Source organism: Thermobia domestica, chromosome 5, assembly GCF_964235325.1.
Source record: "Thermobia domestica chromosome 5, izTheDome1.hap1.1, whole genome shotgun sequence".
NCBI classification, from domain to species: domain Eukaryota; kingdom Metazoa; phylum Arthropoda; class Insecta; order Zygentoma; family Lepismatidae; genus Thermobia; species Thermobia domestica.
This window is the reverse complement of record NC_137458.1, coordinates 183,488,743-183,508,134: the sequence shown is the minus strand read 5'-3', so window position 1 is coordinate 183,508,134 and position 19,392 is coordinate 183,488,743. Positions and strand designations below refer to the sequence as shown.

General features: G+C 39.6%; 1 protein-coding gene across 49 annotated transcripts in view; it reads left to right on the top strand.

Moving 5' to 3' along the window:
• Positions 1-19,392, top strand: part of LOC145686312 (uncharacterized) — a 955,404-nt gene that overhangs the window by 357,224 nt on the left and 578,788 nt on the right. For 41 of the 49 annotated variants that reach the window (XM_081759464.1, XM_081759467.1, XM_081759462.1 and 38 more), the window contains one exon: positions 10,969-11,010. The exons of the other annotated variants lie outside the window; for them this stretch is intronic. In XM_081759464.1, the coding sequence (XP_081615590.1) occupies positions 10,969-11,010 (42 nt within the window). The remainder of the gene's footprint in view (positions 1-10,968; positions 11,011-19,392) is intronic. 49 annotated transcript variants of the gene reach the window in all.

Sequence of the window (19,392 nt, the reverse complement as noted above, 5' to 3'; positions counted from 1 at the left end):
GGAGTACTTCCCTTATTAGTGCATAAAATTTTGATCTTCCAGTGTGAAATATTAAATGCAAGACAAGAAAAGTCAGGAAACGTCGGGAATTTTAGGATTCTTCAGGAGAAGACAGGAAAATAGTTAAATATGAGGTCAAAAGTCAGGAAAAAGTACAAAATTTATCGTTGTATGAGAAAAATTTTCACTCAGGGGCTCGCATCTTGCGAGCACGTAGATTAGTGACCAGAGATTATCTGGGCTAAGTGTGGCATTGCTTCCATTTTCCTGTGCATGTAGTGAATGGTGATGTGAATAGTGGCTTTGTCTGCTTGGTGGGAACTGCATACTTTCTTCGTAACATTTTCTTCCTGTTTCAAAATTCACCTGTTCAACGTGCAGGTTTGACAACAGTTACTGGTTATAACATATTTCCGTTTAAATATTGTGGTGAAAAGTAATCAGAAGATGTTTGTGTTGAAAGCTCTAGAAATAGTTGATAGCATGAAATAATTTCTGAAAAAGTCAAAAATAGTAAAGTCAGAGCCTTACTATGTAGTTGCAGAGTAAGTTAATGATAAATTTTTCAAATGTAATTTGTCTTTTTTCTTTTTTTTTAAGATTCTTGTTCTGGATGTCAGCCTTTCTTGTCACATTTTCAATCTACAAGTCCTTTGACTCCGTATCTATTCTTTAAATTGCATAATCTCATGAGATTACTTATAAGCCGGCTTGTACAGCCAAGTAAGTTCAAGTCAGCTCTCACTGTAAAGTACACTCACGTTACTTGACCTTAATGATGTTGAAACCTTGCTTTTTATAATGCTCTTTTCAGCTTCCGGATCCAGAAGTTCCGAAAGCAAGTATAGGCGATTGAACTGTAATTATTTCAATTCCGAAAAGAATGGCAAACATTTTTGAGAACTATACTTAAGAAGTTGAAAGAAGCCCCGTGGGATATAAGGTAGTCAGAGAATTTGTCTTCCCTGAATCCGTGTGTAATTTTAAAGCAATTACGGGGTGATTGCATTATGTTCAAATGCTTCCTACGCTGTTCAAATGCCTCCTACGAAGTAACAGAGGATCTCTTAGAAAATGGAAAAAGAACGTACACTCACTACTGTATGATGATGATAGAACATCCATTTCACAAAACTATGAAACATATCTGCAAGACAAGCAAAAAATTGCCAGACTGGATGGTTTCTATGCTCCCCTTTCAAACAGCCGAAGATATTGGATATATCATTGCGGAAAGTGATAAAGTTGAGTTTGATGATGTCCGATGGAAATGCTACAATTGTGAGTAGTTTCTCAAGCAACAAGTCTATCCTTACTGAAAACCAGTGTGGAGATACAGTCATAGTACTGATGAAAGTGCATAATGCTGTTATGAATTGCAAAGTAGTCTATAGTATTATCATCACACACACACACACACACACACACACACACACACACACACAAAAAATGATGGCAGAGCTGCTCTTAGGCGATATGAAGATTATTTGAAAACACAGGGCAACACACACAAAGAAGAAAAAAAGGTATAAGGTAATAGGCCCAAATTTCGTCCCCCAGTTGCATTTTGCCTTCTGGAGGAGTTTTGTGAAGTAGCATGGATGGCAAAAAAAATTACAATCCGTCGTCATTCTAGTACATATTGATGATAATTATATCTATGCAGAGCAAAAGGTTAGAAAGAGAAAAAATAAATTCTAGCAACAAACAGAATAGCAGTTACATCTAAAGTGGTTCCTAATTTCGTCCCCTGGATGTTAGTAAATGAAACACACGGTAGTAACACAAACTTATGTTAGGTATTGACATGAAATGATTGGTGTACAATACATGCAATGTAATGATGATGAACACAGATAAAAAAATTTAAAAAAAAAAAAAAAAAAACAGATTTAGCAATGACAGCTCAACTTCACCCAACTTCAACTGAATTTAGCAAACAAAATAGAAAAAAAAAAAACAGCTTTAGCAATGAAAGCACAACTTCACCCATCATAGCAAAAGTCTTTTTTTTTTTTTTTTTTTTTTTTTAGTAGGTGAGGTGCAGCAAAGTTCATGGAACCAGGGGAATCCATTTCTCACCACGTTTGTCTTCCGAGTACAACTTGCCACAAATAGGGCACACTGCATCACTGTCATCACTTTCACTTGACGCGTCAACATATTTGTCTTTCTGCTTTGTTTTGTGGATGGGGCGTTCTTTGGCGATTTTCTTTTGTGAAGACTTAACTTTACTATTCTTTCTGACAATGGAGTCTTGAATTTTTGATTTATTTGGAGAGCTGGTCACCAAAACAGCAGAGCCTCTGCGAGCTGACTGTGGGAACTTCTCTGATTTGATGTGAACTGACAGTAATTCCTGACGTGCTTGGTGCGATCTCATCCTGTGGTGCTGAGGGTTGATTTCCGTTGTTACTCTGATTCAGTCTGTGTGCAACGAAGTCTGCCTCTGTAAAAATGTCGGGGTTGAGTGGCATGATGCCTGTTTTGCGTAAACCATTCACTGCAGTTTGCACAGTAGCTGCACGTATGTAGGCTTCGTTAAATAATCTTGCCAGCTGCAGATTTGTAACTACCCGTCCAGGATGGCTGCTTAGCCACTTCTCTATTGCCTGTGCGTAGAACGTCTTGAAGGGAAACATGAAGGCTACATTTAGTGGTTGCAATTTTGAAGTAGAATGGGGTGGCAGACATACGATGGACACTCCATTGTCTCTTGCTGTGTCAATCACATTGAGATTGCGCGTATGGAAATAGTGCCCATCTAAGGTAAGCACCATCGGGACCTTGTTTAGTAGGTTTTACAAAAGATATGAAGTGCTGAAACCATTTTTCGAACAAGGCAGCAGTTATCTAACCTGACTCGTGAACAGCACCTATGGTTCCAGGGGGAGGGCACCGTCGAGTAGTTCAGCCTTCATTAATTTCCTTGGAAATATCATCATGGGTGGCACATAGTGGCCACCAGCAGACATCTCATGACAAGAGTAACCAAAGCTCTTCTCTCTGCAGAGGACACTCTGTCCCGCTTTTTTCCCTTTTAGGGCAACGATTTTCACAATGACTTATGCTGTACAACCGATATTCCTGTCTCATCGACATTGTACAATCGCATGGAGTTATGATTCATTTTGTCTAGTTCCTGTCTTAAAATTGTCCAACATTTTGAGGGGAAATCCTCCAATTCCAGCAAGAGAAAGGGACTGTGGTTTTCCTAACGATAACAGGGGATGTCGCTTGAAGAACAACCTTATCCATTTGCGGCCTCCAGCACCTTCAACTTTCGAAAACGGATTTACAATTTGTTTCGAATGGCAAGCTGATATGCAATTCGGCGGAGATCCTTCATAGTTAGAATAGACCGTAAAAACTCTCCTCCATCGCGCGAGAATATGAGACTAAATCCTATTCTATTCTTGCATTTAATACTGGTTTACGCCCTATTTTGGTATCCACTAGCTCATTTGTATTTAAATATCCTCCTTTCTTGCAATAGTCTTTCTTGCAATAGGCTTTATTGGCAACTTTATAATCCATATCCCTCTTGCGCACTGTATTAATTGCCCTCTTCATTGATTCCTTGTCCCATTGTTTTCTTGGCGCCACCTGAAACGACAAGAAACAGAAGCACAAAATGAGTGCTCAATTTCGTCCCCGGGACGGAATAGAGAACATGACAGGGGACGAAATTAGGAACATTGCTACATGCAACATGGTGGTACGTTTCCACGAACAGATGGAAGCACAACACCACAACGATACGTGGCTTACAACTTCGTTATGCCACAACTATAATACAACACAGTACATTCACACATTGTTCATAGATTCAGTTTTCAAGTTTTATAAACTTGACTCTGCAAGAACTTACCTCAGCAAAAACAATAGAAATTCCGACTCCTCGCAAACTGCTACACCTCGATGACAGCCACTCTCACAAACAACTGAACAGATGGTGCTGCATGCGTCTTGCTCACCGGCGTTACCAAGAGGAGGAACATACATGGTTAGAACGCGTGGGGGACGGATTTAGGAACGGGGACGAAATGTGGGCCTATTACCTTATATATATCTCATGAATTAAATAGAGAAACTAGAAAATGAGAAAAAAAAGTTGAGAAACTAAGTTTGAAATGGAGTGAGAAGAACTGTCTCAGAAAATCACTTTTGCGGAAGTTGCAAAAGTACGTCTGTGAACATAGTTGAAACTTCTGTTTTCATTCTTGTAATATTGTTTATTATAATAGTCTAATATTCCTTGCTTATATTCATAGAATTTATTCATATACGTATAAGCCCCGACGAACTCATTATCAATTTGCACGAGAGTTGCAAGTCGATTCCTTCTGGCCAATTGGCGAATGTAGCGATCCTGTCGAGCTGTTGTACTGCTACCACGACCTTCAACATGCACGCGTATAGCCGTTCCTCTGGTCATAGCAGCTTTCTTTACTCGGGAAATAACGCTTTGTGCCACTCCCATCACGTACAACCTCTAACTTTTTGATCTGCCCCAAGGCAACCAACAGTTTAATTAGCTTGCACTACATTATTGTACTCACAATAGTGGCTGTCGTGCTTGGCAGCGTTTTTTGAGTGCAACCTTCTGAGTCAGTCTGGCGTTTGTTCGTGAGCAAGAACCTCGCATAGCCTGGTTCCACCTCCTCTTGGATGCATGAGTCACTAATGTCCTCTACTGATATATTTATATCACTACATAGCCACGAAACCGCGTTCTCAAAACTTAGGACACTCTCTCTCTCTCTCTCTCTCTCTCTCTCTTTCTTTCTTTCTTTCTTCCTTTCACACAGCTCTCCCTCCCCCAAAAAAGGATATCTCTTATTTTTAACTCAGATTATGTTAATGGTGAAAGTTCAGATTACAAAATAATCATGTGAGAGCTATTCTAACTTGCCAGCTGTTATACTTCAAATAATTGGACGTATTCTTTACTTTTAACAGACCTATCCACTATTCTGCTGCACATTCTCTTATTTACTCGGATACAGCACAAGAAACTGTCACGATCACTACGTGAGGGATGCTTTTAACTACCTATATTTGGTCTACGCTATGCATGTTCTTACTTCACTGTGCGTCACGAGGCTTGGTTAATTGTTCACAATTCCTTACTTGTGCTGGTCCTCGACTTGACTCGCCTATCCCCTGCTTGACTAATCATCAAATTTCGTGAAACTGTAAAAGATAGAACTAGCCTTTTTTTCCCCAATTTTCAAACTATAAGTGGTAGAAATTAATTATTTACGGTTTTAACATTCATCGCTATTGAAGAACCATTCCAAAAATATATTAAATCTCCATCATTAACTATACTATAACCGGAAGTGGTACAAATCTATTATAGCTTCCAGTGTCAATATTGATTTATATAGAGCAAAAACGATAATAGCAAAAAGCGGTTTCCTGCAATCGATTATGCGCCCTAACAGTGCGTTGTATTTCCATCTTTAAATCTACTACATATTAAAACCGGATATGGTATAAATCTACCGACACTTTCGGTTTCTATAATTGATAAAATATCACACCCTACAGACCAAACTTCTTCACGTTATATATACGTGACACTGCTACTTGTCCTATACACACACACACACATATATATATATATATATATATATATATTAAAGCCATACCTATATATATTCAATTTGTTAAAATTTATTGGGTAAGTGATCCGAATCTTGCGTACCAGTGGGTATTTTATTTATTATGTTATTAGAAAGGTTTCACACATTCATAATGTCAGTGACCAATATTCCTAACGAAATCGAATGTTCGTTGGTTTGAAGTGTAGGGTCCTATTCAATACCCAATCTTAAAACTATCACGCTGTAGTTCATCTTGCAATAATAATAATAATAAATTCTCTGACACTGTAGCTTCAATCGATGGTATACCAAACGAGTTTTAGCTGAGTAAATTGCGGTTAGCACCTCGACCCCAACGGAATTTTTACTGGATTGTCAGGTCAGCCAAATTACATTCACTTGTATGGTCACCGCATTGACCCAAGTGCGATTGTTATTGAGTTTCTGGACCTACTAGAACGGTTTTAGTTGAGTATTGTACGATATGCAAATTGATCCCAATGCGATTGTCACTGGATTACTAATCCTACCAGACGGCTTTCATTTGAGCAATGTGTGGTCAGCATATCGACCCCAAGACAATTATTATTTCGGCTTCTAGGCCTTCGTAACTGCTTTTAGTTGAGTGATAATTTTCAACACATTGTTATTGGATTTCTGGTCCTACCAGACGCTTAGTTACGTGATATGTGTTGCCACCAGAACACATTCTTCCTGGATTTGTAGACCTACAAAAGTGGTTTGATACGTGGTAGGTATATTAATCCCAACGCGTTTGTTACTGGGTTTCTCAGGCCTACTAGGTTGCTTTTAGTTGAGTGATATATGACAGCATATCACCCCAACACAAATGTAAATGAGTTTCTAGGTCAACCCGACGACCTTGGAGGTTAGAGGTTGCCCATTTACACTAGCAGTGTCTGGTCACTACACACTGACGTGCTACTTCTCCTTAGTTCGCCCTTCGGACTTCGCTGTAACATACTACCATCAACAGTCCTGACTATTGCATGTTTGTGGCACTAAGAGAAAGAGAAAGAGAGAGAGAGAGAGAGAGAGAGGAGATCTATCAATATAACTCACTAGGGATGATTCCATACCAGGAAAACCTATATATCGTCTGAAAGCTCTTTCCATGAGAAGCACGAAACCGTTTTCAAATCACAGGCAAACCTGCAACCTGACTTCGTTGGGGTTCGTGACCCTATGTATGACATATTCGACAGAAGTAAAAACTGATCTTACAAGCATCACGCATAAGCGCCTGAGTCCTTCATGATCCTTCTTGACTCATTGTTAGAACATGACTTGGACAAAGGTTTGATGCCACTGGATGTATATCGATGAAACGTGGCATAATCATCATTCATCGCAAGAGAAAATATACGGTCGAGGTATTCCTCTCCCAAGGATTCCAGTTTCAGTGTTGCCAACCAATTGTAAAAATGAGATGTAAAACAGGTTCCGTCCGATGAGACGTTTATACACCAAGCTTGGAAGAAACCATACAACACTATAGCAAGAAGACGTTGAGCGTTACCGTCTCCCAATCATTCTAGCTATTTAGTGTTACCAACCAAGTGTAAACATCGCAATGTTGCAAATGGCATGCGTGCCATTGAACGAATATAGAACAAATGTGACAGAAGCAGCATTGGACAATGGAAAACATAGTGTGAGTGTACCTGTCTCCCAAGCACCCCGTTTGGCAGTGCTGCTAACTAATGCGAACATTCAAGATTTTCGCATGAAGTCTACGGCATTGGTGGACATAATTATACTGTCATTCAAATTAGATTTGTAGTATGATAGTGTGAACCCATAGGCACCCATGTTGTCAGTGTTTCCGATCATTTTCAAATAAATTTTCTCGACAGATTACCTGACCATTGCATGCATAGAGACAAAACTTGGCATAAACATCATTCGACACAACAGCAAACATACTGCGGTTGGTACCATTCCCATAAGTTGCATAAGTTGCAACTCATGGTGCCATAAGTTGCAACTCAGAATACTTATTGAATGAATGCAACAAATTGGGGATGAAACTGATGCACAACACCGTAGTTAACTGCAAAGTTATGATTGAATTTAAATAAAATTCAGATGTTTCTGATTTGAAAATGACTAGTTGGGAGAAAGGTAGGTAGGTAGGTAGGTAGGTAGGTAGGTAGGTAGGTGTGTGTGTGTGTGTGTGTGTGTGTGTGAGAGAGAGAGAGAGAGAGAGAGAGAGAAAGGTTTTAACTAAGATAAAGGAATGAGCACTTGCCTGATATTTCAACGAGACTGGCGTCCTCCTGGTCATCTGGAACGATGAATACCTTTCTCTGGAGGAATTCTGGAAATGCTAGAATTGGTCAACATCTGGATTTCTATCCTATTGATCTGTTAGGGGCGTCGAATTCTCTTATTCACGGTGCATCTTTTACAATGTTCTTCTCCACCTTCATTTCACTACTCTGTCAGATTCAAATGTATTTGCGGCGATGAACCTACAGAATGGTATACTCGGATTATGGAGTCGGTCGTCCTCCAATAATGCGATGTCTCTCTCTCTAACGATCCTGCACCTTCTTCAACCGTGAGGCGAATACCCACTGTCGATCTGTCCTCCGTGGTTTTGCTTTTCTGCCCAGTCCTGAGTCTGGCAATCCGAGAACGGTGAAATATCAAGCTATGCGGAAGGGAATGCGGAAAATCAAGAAGAAAACTAGTCGTGTTTATTAACTATTTCAAAAGTAACAATTAACAAATTCATGCGTATTCAAACTGTCTGGCAATGTACAACATTAATAAAAGTTTTTTTTTCCGATGGATTTTAAAGAGTTCATGATTCTGTCGTTGATAAATGTAATTTAATAAAATAATTGAATGTAGCGAATTAAGTTGAGTTTACACAATTATCACAAGGTCACTTCACATCTAATGCACAGCTACTTCACAATATAATTAGGCAATATAAAAATACCACCAACCTTCTATACTGCCATTCGAAGAACTTCATTTTGAAAACGTTAGCAATACTAACAGACTGGGGTGCTTGGGGAATGGTACCAACCGCAGTATGTTTGCTGTTGTGTCGAATGATGCTTATATCAAGTTTTGTCCCTATGGATGCAATGGTCAGGTAATCTGTTGAGAAAATGTATTTTAGAATGGTTGGAAACACTGACAACATAGGTGCTTGTGGGTTCACACTAACATACTACAAACCTAATTTGAATGACGTATAATTATGCCCACCAATGCCATAGACTTCATGCGAAAATCTTGAATGTTTGCGTTGATTGGCAACACTGCCAAACGGGAGCTTGGGAGCAGGTATACTCACACTGTTTTCCATTGTCCAATGCTTCTGTCACATTCGTTCTATATTCGTTCAATGGCACACATGCCATTTGCAGCATTGTGATGTTTACACTTGGTTGGTAACACTGACAACCTAGAATGGTTGGGAGACGGTCAACTCAACGTCTTCTTGCTATAGTGTTGTATGGTTTCTTCCAAGCTTGGTGTATAAACGTCTCATCGGACGGAATTTTCTCATTTTTACAATTGGTTGGCAACATTGACAAACGGGTTCTTGGGGGAGGAATACGTCAATCTTATATTTTCTCTTGTGATGAATGATGTTTATACCACGTTTTATCGACATACATCCAGTTGTACAGAAACCATCAGTGACATTGTATTTACTATTCGTTGACAACACTGACCAAATGGGTTAAAGTGATGCGTCTGTGTGCAAAGTGATATTATCAAACCTTTGACCGAGTCACGCGTGATGTCTTGTAAGATTTTTACTTCCGTCAAATATGTCATATATAGAGTCATAAACACCAACAAACTGGACCCTTATACTGTCAGGTTGCGGGTTTGCCTGTGATTTGGAAACGGTTTTCATACTTCTTATGGCAAGAGCTTTCAGACGATATATAGGTTTTCCCGAGATACTTGGTCCCAGTATGGAATCATCCCGGGGCAGTGTTGTAAAATTTCGATTTATGTTACTATTGAATGATGAACTGATTACAATTATCTTTAGGGAGCGCATATGGACCATTGTCTACACATGAGATTGTAGATCACCTGTAGTGTTCTGTAAATACTTCTGTCTCTGTCTACATTGTATACGTTGCGTTTGTTTTATTTGCTTGTTCCTCTTTTGCTACCATGAAATATGTATGTCATAAATACGAGGGTCATTTAACTCCAACTGGCAACACTGCCAGGATTGGAGTGTCGTGCGGGCAGGAGACAAATGACGAACGTAGTGTATTCCGTGGATGTGTACGAGTAAGAAAATTAAGAAAGAAAGAAATAGATTTTCAATGAGGATTGCATCCAGAATCACCAAAATACGAAACTGAAAAGCATCCATCTCACAACATTGTGTCCGTGAAATTTCTCGGGATACTCAGTTTCCTCTTACACTCTTATTCCACCAATTCTTCCATTTTCATTCACTTGTTTTAATCATAATATTCCGTAGCCTAAAGGGCATAATCGTGGGACGTTAAACTGAAAGATTTTATTTATTTCAGCATCCACCCCTTCAGTCATTCAAGAACTACTAATTACTTCATATCATTCGTTAACTACATTTACTTTCTCGTGTTAACATACCTTATAAGCACTTGAAGAAGGAAAATATGACAATTTTTTTGTTAATGAAATATAACAAATGTAATGCAAAACATTGTAAACAAACATCTTCGCAAACACAGCCGTGAACAGAGAGAAAGAGATATAAAAGGCACACACAGTTCGTTGTATTTAGTCTAGCTGAAAGGCAACTACGTAAAGCCAAAACCAATACATCATTTGGCAGTATATTCTGAAGCTCTTACGCTTGGGCCGTGTTACGTGCAATGTTGCCAAACTTATTTTGAGATGGAAAATATCTCTTTCTTCGAGTGTACGGCTAGCTCTACTCGCGGCACTCTATAACGAGTGGTAGCACCTGTCTCTGCATACCATCGGTGACTTAGTGGGTATTGTTCCTTGTACGGTTGAATCTTTCGAGTGCTGCCTAAGGGGGAGGGGTGATCTACCAAGTTCCAACTCTAGAATTAGAAATAATTCCTTTTGTGCACTGGTACATTGCAATGGCCAATGCTCATTTTCGAGTCTCTTTCACGAGTCATTTCCATGTTTAAGGTATGTATAACATATTAAGAAATATGTATAAATTATGATTTTTGAGCTTGGATCTGTTTATGTACGACTGAAATCTTGAGTTTATTTTTTATTAATTGAGACGTTCCTCCTCTTTCATTATTTCTACATATTCTCATATAATGCATGTATTGTTTGGTTTGTTGCATGTAAACTAACTGTTCTTTCTTACTAGGATATGTTTCCTTTGTATGAACTGCTGGAGAAATATGATACAGTAAGTGGTACTTCTTTTATCTCTCTCTCTCACACACACACAACAATATGTAGTTCTTTCCAGGTGCACAGCAGACTAATGATATGAGGTAGCATGTTGAGAAATACAGCTTCGAATATTTAATCTCTTATGTGTTGTCTTTACACCTTCAAATGTCTTCGGTTATTGAGAAGTTTTGTGCAGATAAAGTGGTTTCCGGGTCACACGAAATTTAATTCAACAATCAAAATACACTGACTAGCCAGAACATTATGATCACTACCTAATATCTATGTCCACCTTCGGATAGCAGCAATGCAGTTCGTATAAAAATAATGAAATCTTGGTAGCTGGCTGGAGGTATGGAGCATCACATCACATCACGTAACAGTCACGTAATCCTGTAGATTCCATGGAAAGGGTTGAGGACATTGGATCTGACGTTAAATAACGTCCCAAAGGTGTTACATTAGGTTAATACTCGGTGAGTTTTGGTGTCATTGCAGCAATTGAAATGCGCCACTGTGCTCCTCACTGCAGTACAATGTTGGTCTTGTAACTAGGAACATTGTCGTGCTGAAAGATCCCATTCCCTTCTTGAAATATGGCCGACATGAATGGATGTACGTGATTAGCAAGGACTGCTGATAGCTAGGAGCCATCGTAGTGCCCTTCACGTACAATGCCGAGTCCATGGATGACCATATGAAGGTTCGCTAAATTATAATTAAGCCATCACCAGCCTGTCATTCATGTAAACTTGTCTTGCAGAATAGCTGCTTGATGATTCTGACCAGGCCATGGATGTGATGAAGCAACATTCTCTCATCTTCTGGGGACCAATAATGCCCATTCCAGCTGTTGTCGAAGGTGTCGTGTGATTAACCTGTTAGGCGCGAATGATCCCTAGCAGAAAGATACCAATATTTGCCCCCCCCCTTTTTTTTTTTAACCCGTGGATTGTTAGATTGGATTAAGTATTTTTCATAGAAAAATGGAGATACAAAACAGTGTTTTACATTTTTGTAGCACTACTCTCGTTTCTCTGTTTTCAAAATTATTTTCATTTTGTTAAATACTTTGGAATTTTCACGTCTAACCAGTTCTAATTTTAAGTAGTTACTTAGAGTTATTCAAAACACTGGAAAGTGAGTTTTCGGGACTCATGCGATTCAGTAGCTTACTCATCTAATAGAATAATAAAGATATCAGCATACGTATTACTGCCCCCAGAACGGGAACATTGGCGTAATATATATTTTTTGGACAGTTCGAGGTAGCGTTAGTCCTACATATGAACATTACGCCTTGCGTGTCATTTGTCTGAGAGTTTTGGTGTGTTTGTATCAAGTGAGCGGTGAAAAATCGTTATTAAGCTACGTACTGTTTTCTTGCGAAGTCAGTTCCTTACTTCAGAAGAAACAATAGAGTATAACTGAATAGAGTAGAAATTCTATTAGAAACTGACATTGTATGGTTGCTCTTCAACTGGGAATGATGTCTGACGTGAGATACATCAACAGTAGTGACTTGAGTGATGTCCTTTCACTCGTCCCGAATTTACTTCATCAGTCTTCCGAAATTGCTCAAAACTCCAAATATTCCGCATTTTCTCTCCTAAACATAAGTTTATATCATTTGTGCGAGGCACAAAACGGAATTTTATTATATTGTAATACACGCATTGTTCGTCACCAGTCATGCTGGTGTCTATTAGCGTCTTCGAATTTCTTTTGCATGATTCAATTTGTATCGGCTGTATGTTCGCAGTTTTCTCAAACAGAAGAAATATTTATTTATATAAAAAAAGAAAAGAACTGAATAAAATTATTTGTTTAAAAGACTGCATATAAACCTGAGAATAAAAATAAAAATCACAGCAGAGAAACATGTTTTACGACAACGTAGACCCCTTCCTGCCCCCACACTTTGTTACGCATAAGCCGAACCCCCTGCTCCTTTGGCGCGTTACGTAATAATATGTGGACAACCCCTTACATGCCTTAATGAATGTCAAGATCAAAAAAACAATGTTTAGTATCTCCGTTGTTCAAAGCAACAATATACTGACGCTCCCATTCGATAATATCAAATAGCTGAAAATCAGTTATTCTCCTTGTGACTCCATCCACCAGCAGCTGCAAGTCAGATTCTTCCACGTGATGTCAGCAGAATACCGATCCCTTCTTCGTGTAAAATCGGTATAGCTTCATGGGCCATTCTTCCAGGATAGTGGTCATACCACGACTGGCTCTACCACATCCAAAGGTGCAGTTGCTTTGCTCCAAGCACCCTTTCGAATCAACTTGAGGTCTCCGCGGGGCACGACCGGGTCTTGTCCGCCTTCTTCAAGATCGTTTGGAATGAACTCCTCTTCATCCGAATCGGCATCCGAACCGAAGTGGGGAACACCTATCTTCTTTGTCCCAAGCCCCTCTGATCACCAACCGCTGGGTTGACTTCCTCGTTGTCAACATCATCACCGGCTGGTTGGCGGCGATTTCCACGAAGTGTTGATATTCTCGGCGAAGAGCATTGCAACAACTCAGGCAGATGCGGCCGTTCGCAGGCAAGTCTTGCAGCAGCGGACCACCAACATTCGTTCGGCACCAGTTGAGAAAGCCAAGATCGTACGTTGCCTCCATTGAAGTTATAGAATGGCATCTGAATTTGCTGCCGCGTCTTTTCCGTCCTTCCGCAACCCAGACAGTTGACAATTTCGATTATCTTAAATGATAGTTAGCAAAACACAAACAGTCACTGTATCAGAGGCAAGCACACTGAGAATCCTTTACACAGTTGTTAGAATCCTCTTCACAAATCGGCAAACCACAAACGAAACAAAGCAGAAGTGCAAACGAAAGCGTAACACAAGACACAGTTTACCTTATGTTTACTGTGCTTGATGCATAGCTATAATGAGCTCCGAGAAGCGAATTGAACACTACATTGATATCCAATGCCCTTGGCAGAGGGTGGCATAGCTCTGTGGATCAAGGTCCATATATATATATATATATATATATATATAATATCAGGAGCGTCATTTCAGATTTTGCTTGGGGGGGGGGCTAAACCTCTTAATATAAGTAGAATTTCGCGTTATTCGCTCATTTACTACTACTCTATTGATAAAATCTATATAAATCTCAAACTCAAGGGGGGGGGGCAAATGTCCCTCCCTGCCCCCTCTAAATGACGCCCCTGATATATATCTATATAAAATAAAACTATGAACCTACTAGATATCACAACCAAGCCCAAGAATGTGTTCCAACTGTAACCAAGCCAAACTTAGCTAACGCATGGGTCGAAATAGCCGAGAGCAATCAGGAGTGGCCCTTGCACTAGCACAACTTCAAGTGTGACATTGGGGTTTGCATATTCGAAAACCAGCGTGTCTGCTCGTTCTCCCCCCTCACATTGCCCGAGGGGTCCGTCGGTCACCGGAGATACACCCACATAAGTAAACAATCAGTACTTCTGAGCCGGTTCTTGTTGCGTCTTTTGAGGATCCTGCTGGATCTCTAGGTTGTATGGGAAGTGTGTTGCATAGAATTACGCAGCAGAGTCCGGAGATGGATATAGGGCCAAAGATCTCCACCGGAAGCCTCTCCATTGGCGAACAATAACTCGAGAAGTGAGCACAAAACTATCGGGACCGTCGATGGGTTTTTCGACTCCTGTTGGGACATGCCTCACTTTGCGACATCGAGACCAACATATTCGTGACCCACAGGGCCTGGGGCAATCCAAATGAAATGGACCAATGATGGTTGCTGACAAAATTTAGTTTTTTATTAATTTTTTTTCACCTAAGTTTGTGCCACATTCAGGGAGTTGAGAATGGGTATTCATTTATTTTTTAGCTGCGCAGGTTTTGTCGTAGCGGCCATTTTGCATAAACGCCTGAGCGTATTTTGAACTTTTTAGTTCATTCCCTTAAACGCTGTTACTTTTTAGGTTTTAAAGATAATGAGTTCAAACCAAAGCCATATGAAAGATAATGGAATGGGCAATATTCTATGTTCTGTGCACATTGAGACGTGCTTCAGAACGTCGAGAAAAGAAGCTCTGAACATTGAGGTTGGAAACCTAGAAATTGCAATTTTGAAATGTACATTTTGAAACGAAATAAATGAGACTCACCTTCAATTCTTTGTCTACAGAAAGACTAAATAATAGACAACGTCCCAAACAAGTTTCAGATCTGAAAATCGTGTATTTTCATCATTAAATATCTCAGGAAGGGCAGAAGTGAAAAATCTTAAATTTTCACAAAATAGACTATAGTTATGCAGTAACAAGTGGATAAAATTGCATCACTGAGACTCGAGTAGTTTCTGACAAGGGAACCTTCCGAAAATGATAGTTGCAGTGAAAGATGTGGCCTATGCCAATTGAAAGAGCTGTAACAGAGATGAGCATTCCAAAAAAATTAGCTGCCCATAGCAATAGGCCCAAGAAATATAAGGGGTGGAAGTTCTGGAAACAGCAGGGTTGGACAAGGGGGAAAAGTGCAAATTCTGCTAAAAAGGGGGGACACGGCGAAATTCAATGCTGATAAGTGATGTATAGAAAGAGACTTGCCACAATAGGGAACAAATGAAGGCCACCAGTGGGGTTAACAGTGTTGCCAACTGCAATGAAAAGTACATGTTTTGCAAAGAGCACTATATGAAGTGAGTGCAATATTCAGTGTCAACCTGTCATGTAGAACATAAGATATGGCGTGCATAATCAGTGGTACAGTCTAACAAAAGAAAATAGAAAAAAACAGAAGTACGAAAAATACGGAAAAGACGGAGTGGCCATAATGCGTCACATTTGATCATGGGCTGTGCATATTAGAATGAACAAAACAAGAAGCACCGAATATGCAGGAAACCGACGTACCTACAGTCGAAAAGAAAAACGAGTTCCAAAGTTGGCAACACTGGCCATGAACATCCAGACAAGTCTAATATAGTTAGACCACTCGCTTCACAAAAAGAAAATTCCGGCAACAGGCATCACTCGGAATGCATCAATGCTAGAGTGATTGAGGAATGTCAAGTCGGGGAACATGAAATGATTGGGTTTAGCCAACAACCGATAACAGAAGTAGTGAACATTATGCCATGGTTGGGTCGTATGTGGGAATATACAGGGCGTCCCACCAAACTTTGTGACCTGAAAGATTTGCGAAACGAACAAAAATGTGATGGATCCAGTTGTGCAGGAATGTACCAATGTCAGGGGGTGATAAAAGTCTGTGAGAAGCAAGTGCCCCCCAGGATCCCCATCATAGGGCCCCAGGAGCCAACTTCAAGTTTTCAAATGGCAACAGGGACCGAGTGGTACCTCTCTCAATATATCATGTAATGTGCAACAACATCTATATGAAACATTTGCTATATGAAGCATGTTTTTCAAAATGGCCGCCACAAATATATGTTGTGTCTTAACATGGCATCGAACATTGTGATCTCAAATTGCTGCGCTGCGAAAAGAGATGTTGCAAATCCAATTGCACAGGAATGTACTCATGTCGAGGGCCAAGATAACTTTGTAAGAAGCAAGTCCCCCCAGGGCCCCCATCATAAGGCTCGAGGAGTCACCCACAACATTTCAAATGGGAACAGGGGGCGGATGATATTTCTATGGATAGATACAACACCGCTTATAAGAAACATTTGCTTTATGAACACGGGTTTCAAAATGGCCGCCAAAAATGCACGTTGTTCTTGTCACCGAGCAGATATTTTTGGCAGCCATTTTGAAATTCCATATAGTAAATATTTCTGATATGCGTTGTTGCATATTCCAGGATTTATCGAAAGAAATATAACTCGACCGATGGTGCTATTTGAAATTTTGAAGTTGGCCCTTGGGACCCTATGATGAGGGACTTGAGGGCACTTGCGTCTCACAGAAGTTTGTCGCCCGCTGACATAGGTACATTCCTGCACAACTGGATGTGTCGCATTTTTTTTTTTTTTTTTTTTTGAAACTATTTTAGTCGCAGAGTTAGGTGGGATACTCTGGATATATCATATAGGCGGTGATAGTACAGCAGACAGCAACACAAGCAGATCAAGCCTTTGATTATGTTTGCTTTCTACAGGTGTGGATATGTGGTAGAAAGACCACCAAAGGTTCCGACACCTCTAGAGTACTGTTTCGAGACATTCACAGGCGATCATTGTACCATGTGAGACGGATTGGCAGTATTCCGCTGTGCTCACTGCCAATGTATGTTCTGTTTGGATCATTGTGTCATCGAACAATTGCACGTACAATGTGGACGAGCATGTACAAATGATGCGAAGGATAATGGCTGTTGCCGGAATTTTCCTTTTGTGAAGCGAGTGGCCTAACTATATTAGACTTGTCTGGATTTTCATGGCCAGTGTTGCCAACTTTGGAACTCGTTTTTCTTTTCGACTCTAGGTACATCGGTTTCCTGCATAGTTGGTGCTTTTTTGTTTTGTTTATTCTAATATGCACAGCTCGTGATCAAATGTGGCGCATTATGGCCAACTTCGTCTTTTCCGTATTTTTCGTACTTCTGTTTTTTCTATTCGCTTTTGTTAGATTGTACCACTGATTATACACGTCATATCTTATGTTCTTCATGAGAAGATTGACACTGAATATTGCACTCACTTCATATAGTGCTTTTTGCAAAACATGTACTTTTTATTGCAGTTGGCAACACTGTTAACCCCATTGGTGGCCTTCATTTGTTCCCTATTGTGGCAAGTCTCTTTCTATACATCACTTGTCAGCATTGTATTTTGCCATGTCCCCCTTTTTTGCGGAATTTGTACTTTTCCCCCCTCGTCCAACCTTGCTGCTTCCCGAACTTCCACCCCTTATATTTCATGAACCTATTGCTATGGGCAGCTAATTTTTGGGGAATGAACATCTCTGTTACAGCTCTTTCAATTGGCATAAGTCACATCTTTCACTGCAACTATCATTTTCGGAAGGTTCCCTTGTGAGTTACAATATTTTCCTTCACTGTTAACATCATGAAGCGCCATTGAAGTGAATATAAAGTTTCTAGCAAAAGTCAAAATAACACAACAGCAGTGTTAAATGGGTAAAGTATGCATAATTTATGAATCATATATTGTACAAAAAACGAAAGTTGTCTGTTATTTCTTTTCTGTGTATAGCGCTGCTAAGATATCAGTGAGGTAAATAGTTGAGTAATTTGTGTACAGAGTTTGGCACTGATAATTGAAAGTAAAACCTGTAGGAGACATAAATTCTGTGGGTATGAGTTTCCGGCGAACCTTAGTGATTGGCACCCACACTTTGTCACTTGTACATAGTTTAAAAGAGGTTCTTGGGCCAGTGGGATGTAACAAGTGCTCAAGAAGATCGTTATTTTCCTGACTGATGTCTTCAATTCCCCAAATCCACGATTTCTGTCATAAATACAGGCTACGGTATCATTAGGTGAAAATGACAGCATGCTGTGTTCTGGAAGTACTGAAGTACTACAATCAGTAAATTCATCTGATTGTGAGTATTCATAACATCTCATTTGTGTTTTCGTCAGGGGTACAAATCTGATATCACTTGGTATTAATAATGCTTTTTCAAGTAGCAAATCTCGAATTTCTTGGTTTGACTGCACTTCTTATGATGAAACAGATAAATTGTATGCCTAAGATAGTATCAACACAAAACCTGCAAATCTGTTTAGCTTTTAAAACCATAAGTTTCACATCAATGCAAGAAGTTATACCTTAGAAACTACTCAAGTCTTAGTGATGCAATTTTAGTCACTTAGTGCTGCACAATTTATTTTGTGCAATTTTGGGATTTTTCACTTCTGTCCTCTCTGAGATATTTGATGAAGATACACGATTTTCGAAAGTTCGCAAAGTTTGAAAATGCCCAAAAAATCAAGTATACGGTTTCTAGATCTCAAACTTGTTTGGGACGTTGTATACTATCTGCACTCTATGTAGACAAAGAATTGAAGGTCTTATTTATTTCGTTTCAAAATGTACATTGCAAAATGGCCATTACTAGGTTTCCAACCTCAATGTTCAAAGCTCTTTTCGACGTTCTAAAGTACGTCTCAATGTGCACAGGACATAGAATGTTGTCCATTCTATTATCTTTCATATGGTTTTGGTTTGAATTCATTATCTTCAAAACCTCGAAAGTTACAGCGTTTAACGGTATCCTCTGAAAAGTGCAAAATACGCTCAGGCGTCTATACAAAATGGCTGCCATAGACAAACCTGCACAGCTAAAAATTAAGTGAATACCCGTTTTCAACTCCCTGAATGTGGTACAATCTTAGGTAAAAAAAATTAAAAATAGATAAGTTTTGCTAGCAACTTTTGGCCTGGAAATTGGTCGATTTTATTTGGATTGCCCCGCCTGCCGGTTTTCTAC